The sequence below is a fragment of the Varanus komodoensis genome, unplaced genomic scaffold, assembly GCF_004798865.1.
Source record: "Varanus komodoensis strain SLA01 unplaced genomic scaffold, ASM479886v1 scaffold32, whole genome shotgun sequence".
NCBI lineage: Eukaryota > Metazoa > Chordata > Lepidosauria > Squamata > Varanidae > Varanus > Varanus komodoensis.
The window spans coordinates 18,419,174-18,439,098 of record NW_025335798.1 but is presented as its reverse complement, the minus strand read 5'-3'; the positions used below and the strand labels follow the sequence as shown (position 1 = coordinate 18,439,098).

The 19,925-nt window shown below is 37.6% G+C and overlaps 1 protein-coding gene across 2 annotated transcripts in view; it reads right to left on the bottom strand.

Annotated features, from left to right (window-relative positions):
* SPOPL (speckle type BTB/POZ protein like) overlaps positions 1-19,925 on the bottom strand; it is a 47,321-nt gene that overhangs the window by 6,840 nt on the left and 20,556 nt on the right. The window contains exons 2-7 of one of the 2 annotated variants that reach the window (XM_044437941.1): positions 11,288-11,425; positions 9,836-9,957; positions 8,367-8,518; positions 5,354-5,481; positions 2,009-2,186; positions 1,869-1,924 (exon numbers count right to left, since the gene is read on the bottom strand). In XM_044437941.1, coding sequence (XP_044293876.1) covers positions 1,869-1,924; positions 2,009-2,186; positions 5,354-5,481; positions 8,367-8,518; positions 9,836-9,957; positions 11,288-11,365 — 714 coding nt within the window. In that variant the 5' untranslated portion in view covers positions 11,366-11,425. Of the gene's footprint in view, positions 1-1,868; positions 1,925-2,008; positions 2,187-5,353; positions 5,482-8,366; positions 8,519-9,835; positions 9,958-11,287; positions 16,996-19,925 lie in introns of those variants that run through there. The other variant, XM_044437942.1, reaches the window with a different exon arrangement.

Below are 19,925 nucleotides of genomic sequence, written 5' to 3'. Positions count from 1 at the left end.
TTTCTATAGCATTTTTCAAGACTTGTGGCTAAGAAGAGAAACAAAAGCTTCTGTCCCTTGATTAGTATGGACCCATTAACAGGGACAGTTTCTCCAAGGAAAGATTACTGCCATGGATCAGGAGAAAAAGCCATTATATCCTCCCAAAAAGTCCTGCAAGCTCAGTGAAAGGAGGCTTCTCCCTAAATACCATGGCCTGTTTACAGCCGCTTCTTCATATAGCAGCTCATGTCCAAGTTATGGTAATATGTGCAACATGTTGACTGCCCTTGAAGACTGTTTGGAAAACTTCAAGTGCCAAGGCCAGAACGTAGTTCAACATTACTGTTTCATGCTCCAAGTAACAGTGCTGGGTTTGATTTTTAAATTTCCAAAGGGCTTTGGATGAGAACCACCCAGAGAGCCTTGGCTATTGGGAAGTAGAAAAATGAAATAAATATTGCCGAGCCCTGGGGTCATCCTTGTTTTATGATTTCTATCACTCTCTGTACATATATTGGCATATATAAGACAGGCCTTATTTTGTGTTAGTGCCAAGCCATCATAATGCCCTATCAAAAGACATTTAGCTAGCTTAATCACTGGTCACCTTTCAGTAAGCAGCCAAAATTTATTTTCCAACAAATTTTTAAGGAACACTTCATGTTGATTCCTGACTGCTGCTGTTTTCTACACTGATACTGTCTATTTAACCATAATAATTATTATAATTTGGTACTTTGTCAACCATCTTGAGTATCTTTCAGAAAGCTGTGATTGAAATATGAAAAATAAACCACCTAGAATATGATGCATAATTTGACATGACACCGGAATCAGAAGTCAATCAGGGAACTCCAGTTGATTTCTAGATCTGTCTTAGAGTTAATCATTTTCTGATCTGGACATGCTGACAAATAATGAATAAAAAGAGAAGCAGAGGGCAGGGGGCAGTTTGAGAAGGAAGCAAGTGACCCTTTAGCTCACTTCCAATCCAGTGAAGGACCATGAGGACTGAGCCAGCTAGTACTGTATTATCAGAAGCATGAACGACTTGCACAAATGCTGTTGCTGAAGGACACTGGGGTTATTTCTCAATTAAAGGAAGCCCCGTCAATTGTACTTATTTATATTACTAATATTTTTAATCTGCTCTATAAGCATGGCTCTGAAGCAGCTTATGCATAAAAAGAGAAAATACAATTAAAATTCAACACATATAGAACCACAGTAGGCAGTTAAAATCCAATTTTAAAAAATCGCACAAAACATCAAGGGTTAACCACCTGGGGGAAATCCTGACCTGTGCAAACGAAGTTTTGACATTTTGACAAAAAGAATACAAAGCATCCAGTTAACTGCTTGAGTGCCATCACGGAAAACAATATACATTTTCCTTGGTCTAACTGGATAAATCTTGGCAATAACACCTTGGCAAATGAATAAGAATATTTCATGAGCATAGTCAAACTTTCCAATTTTTACGGATACACAGACAGTGTAGCAGGTGCCATCTTAGAAAAGACTTTCCCTCTTGCAAGAGAGGGAGGAATAATGAAATCCATGCTCAGCCACCATATCATGACACCTACTAGTCTTGTTGCAAATGCAGGCCCTCCTTGGAGAGCATGAAAACAATATGCATTTTTAGTATTTTTGATATAGCACCTACTAGCTACACTAACATTATAAATAAATACATTTTTGAAAAATATTTTCTACTGAAATAAAATATGGGACACTTTTTAGTTAATCTTCAAATCTGAGATCAGTTACCCTAACCAATTAATTGACTAGATGCTGAAGTTGTAATCTACAGAATACCTCAAGGTCTTCTGTAAACAACTCATTAATTGATTACAAGTCTGACAACAACAACATTGACTCACCTTTTTGCTTTCCTCCATTTCATGTTCAAACATTGCATTAAAAACGGGTGAACGAGCTGTAGCAAGGGACATAAGCATTAATACCATACCAAGAACATAATAATTTTATTAAATGAATTATGTAACAGAAATCAAAATACCTGCAAGAACTGATTTATGAGCTTGGAACTCTTGTCCTCCTACATGAAAACTGCAATCCGTAAATCTTGTTGTTTCCCAGAGATTTCCTAGATCTTCTGCAAGCCTGCATTCAGGTACCTTTAATGTGTTTGTACTGGACTGTCCTGATATATTCACTGAGTCTTGGACCACACTCACCTAGCAAAAATAGCAAGGTAATATGCTAATAATCATAATGTCACAGCTCTTATATTTCAATAAGATCTAGGTCAATAAAACATAAAATAGTATTTTGTACTCTCCATTAGTCAAGAAAGGAAGCACAGATGTACCTAATCTCACAAGCTCATAATTGCCTGTTTGACTGCCATAAGCACACAACTTCTAGTACACCGAACATAAAGGAAAAGATAAAAAATAGGAATGGATTATTCTTTGAAATCCACCGCAGATAAAACACAACAACATGCAGGATAACTGGCAGGTTAAATGGTCCTTTTGCTAGTTCATGGATCCAAATATAGACTGCTAGTTAGGTAGTACATTACAAACTAGGAGAGATAAATCTAGAACTAGTTCTGCTAACTAACCTCTTGTAGTATCATATGCAGGTGAAACTAATAAGGTATTTTTCAAAGTGATTGCAAAACAAAATGGAATGCAAGAGGCACAACTAAGTTTAAAAGAAGCTGTTGTGACCATAACAGAACACAAAAGGAAAGGCAGTTTCAAAGCTATTTCATCAGAGGTGCTCAAAATGCTAATGGACTCTTCCTTCTGGAGTCCATGTTGGGGAAGAACTACCCAGTGGCAGCGTGCATGCTTTTCCACAGAAGGACCCCAGATCAATCCCTGACATCTCCAACCGAAATGATCAGATAGTGAGTAAAGTCAAAGGTATCTGCCTGAGACCCTGCAGAGCCGCCAGTAGGCAGGCCAGAGAGTAAGAGCTAGATGAACAAAGAGCTTGCCCTGCTCTTACAGCAGAAGAACAGTTTTATAGTAAAATAATGAAACAAACAAACAAACAACTATGAATTCTATTACAACCGTCGTGACCCCCAAGGGAGTGCATCTTCCCAAATCTATGGATAACCCATGTCAAAGCCAAGGTACAAAGCTAATGATCAGACTTGTTATGCTTTCAAGCAAAATATTTTCAGATACTGACCAACAGTTTCCGAAGAGAAATGTGAAAAAGTGCAAAGATTGATTTCCGAGTCAAGTCACCTGAACCAGTGAAATGCAACATATTTCATTTTTGACAATCCCCTTCCCCCACACCTCCAGCCTTATTAACTATTTCTTATAACACTAGTTTGGTCTATAGAGGAAACTATTTGAATGAAGAATATTTTATACAGTAAGAATCCTTTCAGACCCAGACATGTGTTACATCCACTTACCAACTGGATAATTGTATTCATAACAAATTCATCACACAGCTAATTTAGCCTGTCTATCTAGCTAAAATAAGATGCAATATATTTGCACCATTTAGTCTCAGGGGCCACATTTCAATTATTCTTCCTACACAGCATAATGACACATAATTAAGTTGTAATCTTGCCAAGAAATTTTTGTACACATTTCTTGTAAATACAAAGATCAAAGCAAACTTATTAGCAGTTAGAGCATCTATCATCCTCCTAAGCCACTAATCAGCCCATGGCAGCCATGATAACCTGCCAGTGTATATTTAACACTCACTGCACTGGGATCATAACCTTCTTCACTAGATTCCATTTTTAAGCATCATAAGTAGTCTTACTGGATTTTACTAAGGCAGGTTAGGTTAGTTGCATAATTTACTGTGATTTACATATATTCTTCCCTTAGGCGAAAGATCTATTCTGTCACAGAATCTATATTCATTGTTTTTTTCAACTAATCTAAGAAACCTGCATACTTTCAAAAACTCAAGGGTTGCTACCATTTTGATAAGTGGCTTAAGTATGAAGCACACCATAATGACTTGCTTCTAAATATTGAACACTATCAAGAAACAGTTGTGACAGAAATCTTATCAATAAATGGCAAGTTCCAATGTCTTTTAAGAAAATAAAAGGACTGAGATTATGTGTACAGGACAGAGATTTTATTATATTTTGTAAAGTGGGGCATAAACTTCAATTATTCAATCATCTCTGATTAATTTAAACAGAGAGCCTGGCAAACAAAGCAGAATTTGAATCAGAGGAAGAAGTTTTCCTGCTTTTGGTCCCTATATATACCTTCTTTCCTACCTGGCTTCCCTATATGCAATCTGGTTAGGAAAAGGACAGGTGGGCCAGTGCTAGAGGTGCCATCACAGAGTACTGACCAAGGATATGGCACACTAACCCTGTCTTAAAACATTTTACATCCAGTCCTCTGATCATTTATGCCATCTGTGCTCAATCCAAAGAGTGCTGACTTTTAAATACCACCCTCAAAGAAAGAAACAAAACCTGATAGTTGATGGATGAACATGGCAGAACTGTGTGTTTCAACTGGACAGGAGCAGATCTGCTTATGTAAACACCAAATCAAAAGTAGAATTTGTACATAACTATTGCTTAGAATACCTGCTTAAGCTTTTACACAAATCATGTCTTGTAGGTATTAAGTCCTACATTCAGTCCCTGGTATAACCAGTTAAGAGATCTCAAAACATTGAAATGCTACTGCCAGTCAAAGTAGATTGTATTGGCCTGCATGGCAGAATGCTTTGAATCAGTCTATGACATCTCCTTATTTCACTGTATAATTCTCTTCCAATGTCATGAGATAAAAAACCCTAAGTTACAATACGAACATACAGATGTCTGGGGATGCAATCAAGATACTTCATATTACAATAACTCCTTCTGGTTTCATCACCTTGAAGAAGCTAGGGAAGCCTAAGTATTAATACAAATCATGTTTAAGCTATTTGACTGGATCTTATTTAGACATGTCCTGCTGTGGATTTCAATGCAACGCTGGAGGAAGTGGACCATAAGAATTGTTCAAGTGTTCCATCGCAACCTTCAAAGGCTAAATACATCCATTATGTGCCAACGGGATGAATGTTTTTGCCATTTTATATACATTTGAAGAAATCATCACCTTCTTTCAACCTGAACTCCATAAGACTACTGAAGTTTTTTAAAATCCCCAAATCCTTCTTCAATCTGCCTTTCACTTCAAGCTAAGTAGTGATAGTTGATCTATTTACAGAAAATCGATCTTGTATCAAATACTTAAGAAAACCATTAAACCTTTGATCAGGGTGTTTCTTTAACACAGAGGGGATGAACATAACATTTAAAGCATTATTCATTTCTCATTCATAGCCATGGAAACCAATATTCTATTTTTAAAAGCACTGGTTGATTACTTACCTCACAAAATAATGTAAGCTTATCATCTGGTAAAAGACCATTAGCTTCATCAAGTAAAAAGTCTCTTCGAATGAATTTTTTAAAACCCCAGTCTTTGCCTTGAACAAATCGATATGCTCTTTGGCTTTCTAGTAGCAAACAAATAAAAAGAATATGTTCAATTAAAACAGAGTTAAAGTTTAAAATAGTTGCACATGAGAAATGATATGTAAGAACCGAGCAAGCCCTAGTTTTAAGTCGATGCATTACTATTAATAATGTATGTCTACAAATATCGTTTGCTTTAAAGGACTATTCAAGTTAATAGTTGTTCCAGTTGTTGTGTCATAAACATGACCTAAAAGTTGCCATCAGTGAAGAGAAAATGTATTAGTAACTGAAGATGACTGGTATAGTACCAGGTGTGGCAAACAATGGGTTGGCTAGACGCAACAATGTTCTCCCAGCAGAAGAGAACCACTGGCAGGATGTATTTCCCTTCCCCTTCCAGTCCTTGCATGTCCCTGCCCCCAACTGGAGTTGGGAGAGACTACAGAAGATTTGGTGTTGCAGGACATGTACAAAAGGGAAGAGAGGATGGGGAAGTTTTACTCTACAAGTAGATCGCTGCTTGCACAGTGTTAGTTCCAAGCCTGCATCTTAAAATTATGATTTAAAAAGGAGTTTGCACATCATGCTCTCATCCATGATCCCAAACACTGTGCTGTATAATTTCCTGATGGAAGGGTCTCTTCTGATTGCAGATCTCCTTGCCACTGAAAATAGCTCTTTAATAAATTCAGGAGCAGTTTTTGGCACAGCACATACAGCTGTAGTCAGGAAAGGAAACTCGAGTAGCTCTGGTAGGTGGACAACCTTTTCATCTATTACTGCAATACTGTGAAAACTGGCAAAAATATTCAGTTGTGTAGAATTATTACACTCTTCTCTACATTGTATGAAAAAAGTCTGTTCAGTAAAGAGGTAATACTCACTAAAGAGGACTAGTCAATTCAATTGCTACCACTGCCCAATTATCTCCCTCTGCACTCCTAAAATAGTCATTTCTTAGATATATCTGACCCAAGGAGAGGTTTTATTAGGGGCTATAGTGAGCAAGAAGAGATAAGAAATTTCCCCCTACATTCAGAGCACTGAGTCATTTCTATTATTCTGGTTCTAAGCTGATACATCTAAGGAAAAATTTGTATTTCCTAAAATACCAATAAAAATATTTTGTAAAAACCAAATGCTGGCAGCAATCTAGATCTTTGAAGATACTAGGCTATATCCAACTGTGACTTTGTATTAGAACAGTAGAAATCTTCTGTTCACTTATGTCCACAGTTTCCATTTATTCCCCATCGACACTCCTGCTTCACCTTCTGCAGCTCTTCATTCCATTCCCCAAATTCCAGGAAAAGCTTGGGGGAGAAAACAGTGGAATTGTGGGATAAATCTAGTCTATTAAAGAACCATATAATGAAGGGCACATCAGATCTTACAAAGTAGAAAACAGATTTGATGCAACGTGAGCCTACAGCAAAAGAATAAAGGCCAAAGTTGCTCTGATTCATAGTCTTGTGTGATATATACAGTTGTGTGTGCACACTACAATCTAGATTCACACAAACATGGTTATGAAAATCCCTCAATGAAAGCAGGCAGCAGCTTCCATTTGCTTGTTTGGGATTAAAGTGAGTAGGAAAAAAATCCAACTATGCACACCTATATTCAGTCATAATGCCATCAGGTTACAACAGACAGAAAGATGGAAAGTGTAGCTCTTCCATCTGATCTACTGAGATCAGACCTTCCCTATCTCTGCTTTCTCCGGGAAACTACCCTTCCCTCAGGCTACAGGAAAGAGGGAGAAAGATGGGGGTGGGCAGGATTCCTCCATCAGCTATACCAAACAACCTGAACAACAATCTCTCTACACTGTTTACAACCTGGCTGATCATAAGAATTATAACTATTTTAAGAATGCATGCCTGAGTTTGATTTTTTCCTGTTTATTCCTTACCCCTTTTTTCTTTTCATATCATGTTATTTAGATTGTTAAGTCTGAGGGCAGGGACCATCTTTTTTTTATTCATCTCATGTAAGCTCCTTTGGGAGCTTTTTGGCTAAAATGTGGGATAAAAACGTAAGTGGGGATCTGGGAATGAAAAAAAAATCAGGAAAAATATGTGTAGAGCAGATTTTTAAACCAAATATTACTGCAATTGTAGAACAGTTTTCTTAGAATTTGCTAAAATACAGAATAAATATTCTACCTGGCAACATTTGGATATTCGTCAAAATGTCCTGAAAAAAAATATTCTAAGAAGTTACATCACAAATTTAAAAAATACAATTATTAGAGAGGTAAAGGTAAAGGCTTCCCCTTGACGTTAAGTCCAGTCATGCCTGACTCTAGGGGGCGGTGCTCATCTCCGTTTCCTAGCCGAGGGAGCCAGCGTTTGTCAACAGACAGTCTCCGTGGTCATGTGGCCGGCATGACTAAACACCGAAGTGCACGGAACGCTGTTACCTGCCCACCGAAGTGGTGCCTTTTTACCTACTTGCATTTGCATGCTTTCGAACTGCAAGGTTGGCAGGAATTAGAGAGTTAGAAAACTACAATTATACCATTGCTTTTCACCATTGCTTTTACAATAATAACTATCCAAATGAATGAACAAGCAATAAAACTCATATCTGAATGTAAACAACCACCTTTCCTGCCATTGAGTTTAGACATACAAGCAGCTATCATAATTGAAATTGCACAAAGAAAACATAGATGATATGCAGTGCTGATAAGTATCAAATTTATGAATGAGTAGAAGCCTTTCTTGAAAGGTCTTTTTTGTACGCATGAAATGAGAAGCTTCTAGAGGTATAAAAAGGATAAAAGTTTGGATTATGTCAATTATATCTATTTCTCTTTGGTAAGTAGAAATAGGCAAAATCCAAGAATTTATTCCTTGTTCCATTATTTATATCTGAAAGTTAGCTATTCATGCTTAAGAATTTTAAATACACTTACCCATTGCTTTTGTTTCTTCTCTTTTGGCATTTAAAAGAGAAAATTTAAATTTTGCTCTTACTTCACTTTTTGGACAACTAACTAGAAGTAAATATAATGAAAGGTAATCTTTGCTTTCATCATCTAACCCTTTTGGATTTACCCTCAGGCACCTGAAAAGAAGAATAAGCAAGTCTTAGAAACACTGACTGGGCATCAATGATCTCTAAGGTCCTTCTTGCTTTCTAAGATCCCTAAGCAAAGTTCCCAACAAGTGGCTTATAATTTAAATAAAATTAAATACTATTACATAAAATCACATAAACAGAAGAATACCAAGGCATTTGGCATTCAAAAATCAAACTAGCTAAAACTCTGTGCGTGTGCATGGGTATGTATGGAGAGACGGTGTGCATGATACAGTTAGAATTGTAGCAGTGTACTGAAGTCAAATTGACTGAAGTCAGGGGAGAGCAAAGTAAAAAGAAACATCTTTGCATTCCCTTCTTGCAAATGCCCATGGTAGATACTTCTGGCATTCTGATAGGAGAAACTTTGCAAGACATTGCCCAAACAAGGCTGCCCATTTCAGACCTCCATCAGACTGCATTGCCTACTTGCTCACATCTGAGTTTTTTAAATCAAGATAAAAAAGCATTTTTTGTGCTTAATATTTTTAAGTGGTGAGGTGAACCAGTGACAGTCCCTCCTGTGTGTTGCTTCAGCAGTTTGGAGAGACTGCCACTGAAGGATGCAAACAGTAATCTGCAAAAAAGAAGAGAGGAGACAGAAGCCTGCATAAAGGGCTTGCGATCACAATGAGGAATACCAAGCCAGTGATTGCTCCCTTTGCCAGTGAGGCTTTCAGTGGAATGGCTGTCACTGGTGGCCCAGGTGGGCTTGGCAAGAGCAGTAGTGAAGCAGCAAACCTACTGGAACAACTGCAGAAAGTGTGCCGACATGAAGAGGGTAAATGAGGCTTTCTGCAGCAAAGGCCCATGGGATAAGTACCAGTGGTTGAAACTACAGAGCCTGACTGAGGGATAAGTCATGGCCAACTGCCAAGCAGGTTGTGATCAACTGCTGGGGTAAATGAAAAGCCAGACACCTACTGTGCCTTATTCTCAGGGTGGCTTAGTGTGAGGTGTACATTTGTCCAGTGAGAAAATCACGTGTGATGAGACAACCATGTGAACCATGTGGTTGCTCAGTGGAAAAAATTATATTCAAACCCGTTCCCTCAGTCCAAATCACTGTTCACACCATCACACTACTCTATTATATCACAAATTATGTTTCAAACAGTGAAATCTAAAGCTTCCTGAATTGTGGCCAATAAGCCCTTGCAGTTTTTCACTGATAAAACAGTGAAACTGTTTTAACAATCGAGGAGGGATATAGTACTATGAACTCAACTTGATTCACGATATGTTCATAGAATCACAAGACTGTATATGTAAAGGAAAATGAAATGACTAATACCATCTTACCATTTCATTTTGTCATTCGGCCCTGATGAAAAGGTAGAGCTCTTTAAAACTTCACCCATTTCTTCTCGGCAGAAACTAAAGTTATTAATGGTCCACATATAAGAAAATTTTACAACTTTAACCTGAATAAAAGATGTAGACAATCACATAAACTTGCCAGGTTCACTTTTCTCCAGCTTGTATTTTTTAAGAGCAGTTTCTGAAGAAGAAGGCTCAGCTGCATAATTTAAACTGCTAAATGAAAAACCATTCCCTTGCAGAATTAAGAATCATTTAAATTTATATTGTAGAAATGGTTTAAAAGGCAATGTTTAACAATAAGATTGCATTAGCTCAAGGCTTCCAAACCTTGGTCCCTCCAGATACTTTGGACTACATTTCCCATCATTCCTGACCATTGACCATATCGAATGGAGGCTAATGGGAGCTACAATCAAAAATCTGGAGTATCTCTCTCCAGATACAGGTTGGAAAAGACTAGGTCAGCTACAAATTTGTTTTGTTACATTTGAGCAAGCTGCTTAATTCTTCAGAGGCCCCTTCTTTGCTTCAGGAATATTGTTTTGCTGGTAATTGTGACAGACAACAGGGTCAATAAAACTTTGCAATTACAATATACTCATTCTTGGGAAATTTATGTTGCTGGTCCAGGTTTAATGAATCACAACTGTAACATACAAACAAGGAGGAAGAAGAGGAAGAAAAATAAAAGCTTGAAACAGGTTTGCTATGAAAAGACCCAAACTTTTTATTAACCAAGTATGGCATTTGTCGAAGGAGTAACTTTGGTTCTGAAACTTGAATAGGCAGAGGTAGATTTGTATGTGTATTTTGCGTGTGTCTGTGGTTTTACATGATTTGTTATAAAACAGAATATAACTTCTGTAAATTGTATGTTGCATATATTTTTGTTAGAGCTGTTAACTGCACTTGTCCAAAAACATAGCAGTATGGATTCCTCAAATCATTCATAATGAAATGGCTACATGATGAGGTACTATATGTTTTTCAGGGTCAAGTTAAAGACTTACAGATTTTATGAGCATCATGTTCCTTCTAATATTTTAGCAAACAACAACATTTTATCTCTTGCCTACAGTGATCTATTTAGTGCATTCCCATGCACATTTAGACAGAAAGAAGCCTACAACTCCCAGCATACCCCACCTGCAAGCTATTTCTGTCCAGACTTGCACAGGATTGCCTTTTAATATTTTAATGTGAATCTGTAATTGCACTGGATCCTTATTTTGGTAAACTATGTGCTTTTCTTGGTTTGCTAGCCTTATTTCAATTTTTTAAACCTTCTGATTCTTCTTCTTTTTGTAACCAGAATGGCTGGTCCATTCTTTGGATGATCCTTCCAAGCTTGGCACTACCATTATTGTTAGGGACTATATCTATGATAGTTTTACTTCTTAAAGCTTGTACAAAAGCATTATCTTAGTTTACCTGCGTGTAACACCAGCTTTCAGCTACAGGCCCACTGGACATTTCTCCAGGTGGTAGAGGAGTGGAGACTCTTGACATCCCCACTTTATTGCAGAGTTTAACAGTATAAAGGCAGCAATTTAACCGTCAGTATTCTTCCTACACATGGTCAGACAAGCAAAACATTAGTATTATCTGAAAACAGTTATTATTTAGGTAATAACTACACATAAGCACATGTGAGGACAAATCATTGGTAGAATTGAATAGAGTCATTCCTCTTCTCTTCTGGACAATGGGCCCAAACCTCCTGGGAAAGAACTGTGGGCACTGTCACAAATTAGCTGCCATGGCTAATTCACTACATGACAGTCTTCGTAGCCATGGCCAACAGCCATTTCATTGAAGGCATATTGGTAAGGCTGAAAGACAAATAACATACAAGGCAAGAACAAATACAAGGCAAAGAGTGATGGGAGACTGGGTACCCAAAATCCATAATGAACCCATAGTTATTCAGAGCACAGAACACCCTTTTCACAGAAGGCAATCCAAGTGATTTTTTAAAGTCATCTCTAAATAAAAGTCTTCTAAAATAAGCTTATTCACTCCCTAAACTCATTAGTCAGAGTAGCTGACCATGTTCAGCCAACCATATATATGTTTGATCTTTGCTCTTCTTGGCTTTTGAACTCAATTGACTGCGAACTGGATGCACTGCACACTAAAACCAGAGGCATTATTAGGGAAGACAATTCCTGCAGCAAAAAAGAAAGAAAAAGCCTGTATGGGTGACTGAAGAAACACTGACAATGCAAAAGGTAGGCAAAAAGCAAATGTAAAAGGTGACAAGAGTTAGGTCAGAAACCTGAATGCAACATTTCAATGACTCTCATATACAAAAATAAATACTGCAATGGCCACTGCAAAGAAATAGAAGAGAACAACAAAAGAGAAAAACAAGAGCTTCTCTCAGACAATCTGAAAAATCAAACAAAAATTCCTAAATCAGGAATTCTGAAGGACTAACATACTATCACACAACATATAGTTAAACCTGGAATTCGCAGCCATGGGAGGTGGTGAAGGCTACCCATTTGGATGGCTTTAAAAAGGGACTGGACAGATTCATGGAAGAGGAGGCTATCAGCGGTTATCAGCCTTGCTGACTATGTGCTACCTCCTTTACCAGACATGGTATGAAAGCATACAGAACTTGCTGAGGAGCTTGAACAGGTGGAGATCTTGCACCCATCCTGCTGGAGGATCCTGAGGGAGGATCCTCCCACCATGTGTACAAAGTGCTGGACAGGATGGACCTTTGATCTGAGTCAACATGGCTTTTTATGTTCTAATATTCCATCTGACCAAAATATAATAAAGAGAAGGAAAAACAGTACATGGAAGAACTATACAGAAGGGATAAAAGGATGACAGACTCATTTGAAGAAGAATTATTGGAAGGTGCAAATTACCTTGAGTAATACCTCTGCAGAGACTGAATAATTTTAAACACTAAGAAGAATGTCCCAGCAAATATGGAATGCAAAACAATAGTTCAGATTGAAAATATTCAATCTATATTCCAGCCTCCCAAAAAGGAGATATTAAGGAGTGCAGTAACCTTAGGGCCACTGTACTAATTTATCATGCAAGCAAAAGGATGCCTAGAATGCCCTATAGGCAGGCACCTGCAATCACCAATTCCTAGAAAATTCCAGGGCTACTCTAGGAGCGAGGCTTCCACTGCAGCAACCATACAGTTTCTAGACTGCTCTCCCCACTTCTTGGCAATGACAAATGATTGAGCTTGGGGATACCAGACAAGGCTTGGGATATTATCTGCAGCCTGCACTTGATAAAAACTCTGTGAGATGTCATCTTGGAATGTGGAGTGAGGTGCCATCAATATGTACACTAAGGCATACCTCTCCCTTTCATCTAATACAGGTGAAACAGTTGATGTTCCGAACCAGTGGTTGGAGAAGAGTCTCGACTGGATGAGGGCAAATAAATGGACACCAAATCTGAACTAGCAATAAATGTTATGGAGTACGTTATTTGTCCTGTTAAGGGGCATTCAACTTGTTCTGATGGAGCTTGCATTCTGCCTAAAGGGGCAGGTATATACTTTGGGGGTATTCTTAGAGTTGCAACTGTCACTATAGACTCAGGAGCCTTCTCATCAGCACAGGTCAATATACCAACTAAGATCCCACCTGGACAGAATTAGCCTTTCAACAGTTATGCTCCAGTGATCTTATAATTTTGCAATCTATTATATGTTGCACTGTCCTTGAAAACTGGGTCTAGAAACTTCATGAATGCAAATAGAACATCTAGACTGCTAACTGGGACTGGCTAATGTGATCATATTGTGATGGTTTGGTGGACTTCTTCGAACTGCATATTCTTTACTCATGGGAAGGAAAAGGACTACAGACTGGGAGTAGGCCTGTGATGGCTGGCTAACCAGCAGTGTGCCTATGGCTCTGAGATCTTTTTGGAAGTTGGGAGCAAAACTAAACTTTGGTTTGTTGGGGAAAAACTCTGGAAGATGAGCAACAAATGTAATGTTAGGGCAAAGATGCACAGGCCTATAATTTAACTGAAAAACTGTTACATTACAGAGCCATTACTTTTACGTGTGCCACCTCCCTAAGTGACTGAACACCATCCCTGTTGCACCTACCCCATAAAACCAGCCATTGTGTGTAACTACATGTCAGAATGATTGCTGGAACCCACCAGGGGTTATAACCCACAGTGCTTCTTCATCTGCACTGGCTGCCAGCCAGCTACAATGCCCAATTCAAGGCTGGTTTTAACCTTTAAAGCTCTGAACAACGTATCTTCTCATATGTACCTACCTAGCTAAAAACTTTATATTCTGAGAGATGTTCCTTAGGGTAATGTAGCCCAATGCTATTTAGGGCTCTAAAGCTTAAAACCAACCCTCTAATTGTGAGACACTCACAGAAGAAATGGATCCAGTGTTAACAATTAAACCATAGGCCTACGCAGCTTTAACAGTATGTTAGGCTTTCTTTTTTCAGGACATTTCCCCAACAGTGTCAGAGTTCAGGTTGTTCTAGACTTAACATTGATGCTCTTCTTCTGAGAAACACAGGACACTGGCGCTTCAACCAGCCCTCACAACCCTGCTCCCAGTAAGCAGTCTTTTCTTAAAAACCATCCTTGCTTGCATTTAGCAAGCCCACCCAGCCTAGTAGTTGTCGTGCTAACAAGAATGAGGCAGCTGGGACATTTTCAGCTGTGCAAAAGAAGTCTTGCTGGTTACACTGATTTAGATAAGGTACCTGTGAGGGTTGTGCAGTGCAACTGCAGGTACTCATGGAGGACATCAGTCCCAGTTCAATCCAGCCTTTCACCTAGTTATGAGACTGAATCATTCTTTGTCACCCTGATGGAGGTCCTTTATTTTTTTAGAGGAACAGAGGGAGTGTGATTTTGTTAATCCTACTCAATCTTTCATCAGCTTTCAATACCATCAATGATCAACTCTGTGGCTTCCTAGATCAACTCTGTGGCTGAGGTAATGGGGACACTTTGTTACGGTGCTTCCAGTCTAATCTGTGGTGTCAATTTCAGAAAGTTATGCTGGGCAACTATTCCTCAGGTTCTTGGCAGCGCAGCTACAGGGTTCTGCACATTCCTATCCTGTCCCCAATTAGTGATTTAGGGCCAAATGATATTAGTATACTGATGACATACTACTCTATTTCTGTGGCTACTGAATCTGGTGATGCTGTTCAAGTTCTAGATCACTGTCTGGACCCGGTGATGGGCTAGATGAGAGCAAATAAATTGAAATAGAATCTTGGCAAGATAGAGGCAATGTGAGTGACTGGTTCCTGACTCAGGTTCACTGCTTGTTCTGGATATGGTAGCACTCTCTGAAAGAGCACGTTCGAGGTCTGGGAGTAATCTAAGATCCATCACTGTTGCTGAAGTCCCAAGTGATTGTAGCAACTGAAAATACTTTTTTCCATCTCCATCCATTTTCCATCTCCATTTTTTCCAATACCATCTCCAACTGGCTTGCCAGCTGCAACCTCTCCTGGACATGGTGCAGGATTACTGCAATGTAGTTCAGTTAGGGCTGCCTTAAAACTGATCCAGAGAAAGCTCCAAACAGAACAGAGGGGCCTCAGGTCCAGACATGATCCCCTTTTCTCAGAATGCCGCATTTTAGCACCTGCCAAGGTCCTCAAGTCAGATGCACACACCCCACTGATGGTAGTGTTCCTTTCTGCCAACCCACCCACTACATCCCTGAGGCTAATAGATCATGCCATATCAACATACAATCTGTAGAACCTGTGGTCAAAATTTAGTTAATTAGAAAAGTTAATTTACTATGTATTGTATTACCTGTTATATACAATTCAGAAATGCATTCCTCAGAGACCTTTTTAAAGTGTTACTGGTTTAACAGATTAACAAAATTCAATATTTGCTATTTGTTCAGATAAACATGTCACATGACAGCAATATTTGCAACTATCAAAATAATCAGATGAAAGTGCACACAATTGATCAGTTCTAGTACTCTGACATGAAAACGTGAAGTAAGATTTTAACAATGTTGCTCCTGCAAACATAAACCTTGCTTCAATATTTTTATTTACACAGTTGTTGTAATACCAAGCATGGATCCAATATTCTCTATTTAGACACTGGGCCAAAACTTTATCTACCCAGTTATTTAAAAGTTAGTTTTAATATAAATCTATTCTATTTTAAATCAAGTACTGCTGCCAAGTTCTAATGTATTTCTTTTGTATACCATCTTGATATTTTTTTGAAAATATAAGACAGTATATAAAATAAATAAATAGATAACCAACACTTGGCGTACTTAAAATAGGTTGTGATTTGCAAATTTTGTTTTTAAATCTCAGGCAATTTGTGTGAAGTATTGAAAACAAAAAATTGTACAAATTTCATGAGCTTTAAAAAAAACTTGAATATATCAAAGCCCAGGTTAAAAGCAGAAATCCAAGTGCAACTTTGACTTGTGTCAGACTGAGTCAGCTCTAGTGGGAAAATAAGAGAATCAAAGGGCCCAGTCAGGAACAGAACCCAGAGGGAAAACCCAGAGATGCATCTCCCAAATGGCTTCTCTGCACATTCCTCAGATCTTGCTTCAACCTATCAGTCATGGGCATTTAATTTGCATTTATTAATCTGTTTTTTGTGAGGCAAACTTTAGCAGAAAGGAGCAATATTGGAAAGAGAAAAAAGACAAATTCTCCAATACCCAAATTCCTGTATTTCCATATTTATACATGAAAACTTATCTACTTGCAGTTTCATCACAGAATAGAGATCTAAGTATTGTAAGAAAAGCTTTTTCCCCTTTTCTGCTTTTTTGCTACATCACCTAAAGAAAGTGGTGAGTATAATGGAATAGCACAATTACACAAAAGGTAAAAGACAAAAGGTGGTTCATATGCTTTCTCAAATAATACTGAATTTTTCTTGTTCAAAAAACTCTCTCCAAAAGTGTTGTTTAGAAACAGAAGTAAAACTAGAAGATAATGGTTGTCTGAACAACCTGTAAATAACCATGAGTAAGGGAATGACAAATGCACAGTAAATGCCTCAGGTAAAGGTTTCAGTCATAGTTGCTGGTTGTTAAGACAACTGCTTGATTTTTTCCACTTTATCTTATTTTCTGGTTAGGTCTTATTTTTGGGGAAAACGGTATACCTTTTTATTTGCCCATCATTTTAATTGTTAGGAATTTTAATCAGGTTTTAACTTCACAGTGGCTTTTTGGATTTGATTTTTTTTATTTTTGATCTTGATTTTGTTTTGATTTTCATTTGTGAATTGTTATTGGTTTTGTGTGTATATTTAATTATTGCTACTTGTTAAATTATCTGTTTCTGATTTTTGTAAGCCGCCCTGAGACGCTTTTGTATGTAGGGCGGGGTATAAATATTTTAAATAAAAATAAATAAAAACTGTATACAGGAATATTTTAAAATGAAATCATATAAAACGTGCAGTGTAACAAATAAATGCAATGATCAATTGTAAGACTAAGTGTAAATAACATTCTATTGAGTTAATTAACACGTTTTCATGGTTAAATTTGCACTCCTGTTTAGGAAATATTCCCGCTGATTTAATTCATGCTCGGACAGAACAATCCTGTGGTTGCCCTTGTTCCATCCAACAAGACTTCAAAAACTGCCATGACTTCAAGAAATAGAAATCTGATTGGATCATTTCTTAGCTCCTTGAAACTATGGGTGAATGCATCCCAATGGCTATTTTTTGAGGTTACACAAAGGCAATTCTGGAACTGTTTGGGGAAAGTTAAAAGCAGATGGGATGATGGAGAGGGGAAGCAAAGGGAACTAGGATACTAAGAACTTAGTCTCTGCTTTGCCTATCCTGCGCACATGTTAGTTCAGCTAGATAAGCCCAAAACATGTAACAAAAGAACCCTCAGTCTATTAAGCAGCAATATTTTAGGACTGTGCTCTAAATCATTCATTTAAACAGTCTTTATTTAAATTAATTGACTGTGTTTTACTGCACTAACAGATGGGCTTGACATAAGAGTCCTAGGCATGTGTAAAGCTGAAGAACCTTCTGATTTGCAACTAATTCTGCAGTGCAGTTGTCAATTAAAATCATATCCTGATTAATTTAAGGTCAGGTATTTGTGAACTACTCTTAGTTAACTTCTCTTTGACTTGCTGTATAAGTCTCATTAGATTTGTCTGAGAATTCTGACTTGCAGCATCTCAATTAACCAGATAGATAATATAGAAAACTTGTGTGTGTTCTATTGCTCTAATTTTAGAACAGAAGTGAAACTTCAGAATACAATTTCAGACCACTTCCATTCTGGTGTTCTGTTGAGCTTATGGATTATTGGGGGAATCTGACTCAGTGAGAGATTATCTTTAAACCTGCTAGAGAAGACTAAAATATGGGGAAGTGGCAGTACTGCAGACAAACTAGCCAAAGCATAGAGTGCCGCTGCAAATAAATAGTTCTACACCCTTTACCATACACAAAATACAGCAGTTCTAGGAAAGAAAAACACATGTGCTTGTAATACAAAACTGAACCATATGAAATAAACTAGTAGAGAAGCTAGAAATACAACTTGTTGCACACCATGCAAAACTCTTTTAAATATGTTTAGTGTCATATTATGACGTTAAGACTGCATGTACTCAACCAAGCATTGTGTTACAAAATCCTTAAATCCTGCAAGCAGTTTTGTATATAGCTCTTGAAGCCTTTTCTCATGTGGACATATTTACTGGTAATTTATTTGCTGTGAATCTTTTCATAATGGCAGACAGTGTGCAACTATATATCCAGATTTTATTTTCCTCTATAATTGTTTTATGTTGGATAAATTGCTTGAGCATAATGGTTGTTTGAAGATCTACTCAAGTCTTTTTTTAATATGACACTGTAACAAGAGAAATATTCATTTACTTGTTCCTTCTGTTCCAATCATCTATCTATCTAACATTAGTGAACTGTCAAAATTTAGTCATATATTAATAAACCCGCTGGAGCAGATTTGGATGGTAGATCCATTCCACCAGCAGTGGCCATTCCGCTTGCAGACGGATCAGTTGGATACAATCCCACTTATTTAATTCCTGAGAATTTCCCTTGGATATTATAGTCTCTTGCCAACTTGATATCAATTCCAATTTGGTGGCGTTCTCTTGAAAGATTTGCAATTTTTCCAACAGTCTTGTAACATGTGAAATAGATCTTTATGACTTCATCAATCATCAGTGTATACAATTTTATATATCATGGTGCATGTTCATCTTAATCCTTTTTCTTTTATACTTATATACAATACATTCTCAACAAGAGCAAGAAAATATCTTTAGGTCATTAGACTAGGCCTGCAAAAACCCAGATTCAAATTTCCACTCAGACATGAAGCTCTTGATCTTGGGCCAGTGTCATTGTTTTCAACCTAATGACCTCAACAGAGTTGCTGTGAGGGTAAAAGGGAAGCTAGATTCATGTGTGTCACCCTGAATTCATTGGCAGGAAGGTGGGATAATAAATGATATAATTCATGTATTAATTAATGCTGTGGTATTCACATCCAGTTTTCTATCCTATTCCTGCAATATCTCCTCAAACTTCTCGTATTTTATAATTTATCTTTCAGTTTTTTATTTCATATGAAAGTCTGCTGTATCTATATGTACTCTTCCCCTCTGTTAAATATCTAATTACTAATGACTAGTTGGTTTGTGCCCATCATGCAGAAATATATAGGAGAATTTCTGGATTTGTCTTAAGTTAATGTTTTGATTGTAAATGTACTGCAGGATTTTGCCACTGTTTGTGTTTCTCCTTGAGATCCTCAGATCGATTCTAATTGGCATGGGTTACCTGTAACTGAAGTACTGCTGATAGTGTTAGTAGGATTTGTTTGCAAGGAGTACAGCATTCCTCATTAGAGCAATTTTATTGCAATGTTTAAACCTCTGCTCTTTTTGGGATACCTTTTTGATCAAACTTCACAACAAGCTTCTTCCTGCTCCCAGGGCATTAAAGTGCATTGAAGTAGTTCACTGCAAACATCTGAAAAACAGCTGTTGCATACATCCTCAGATCAGATCCTTCT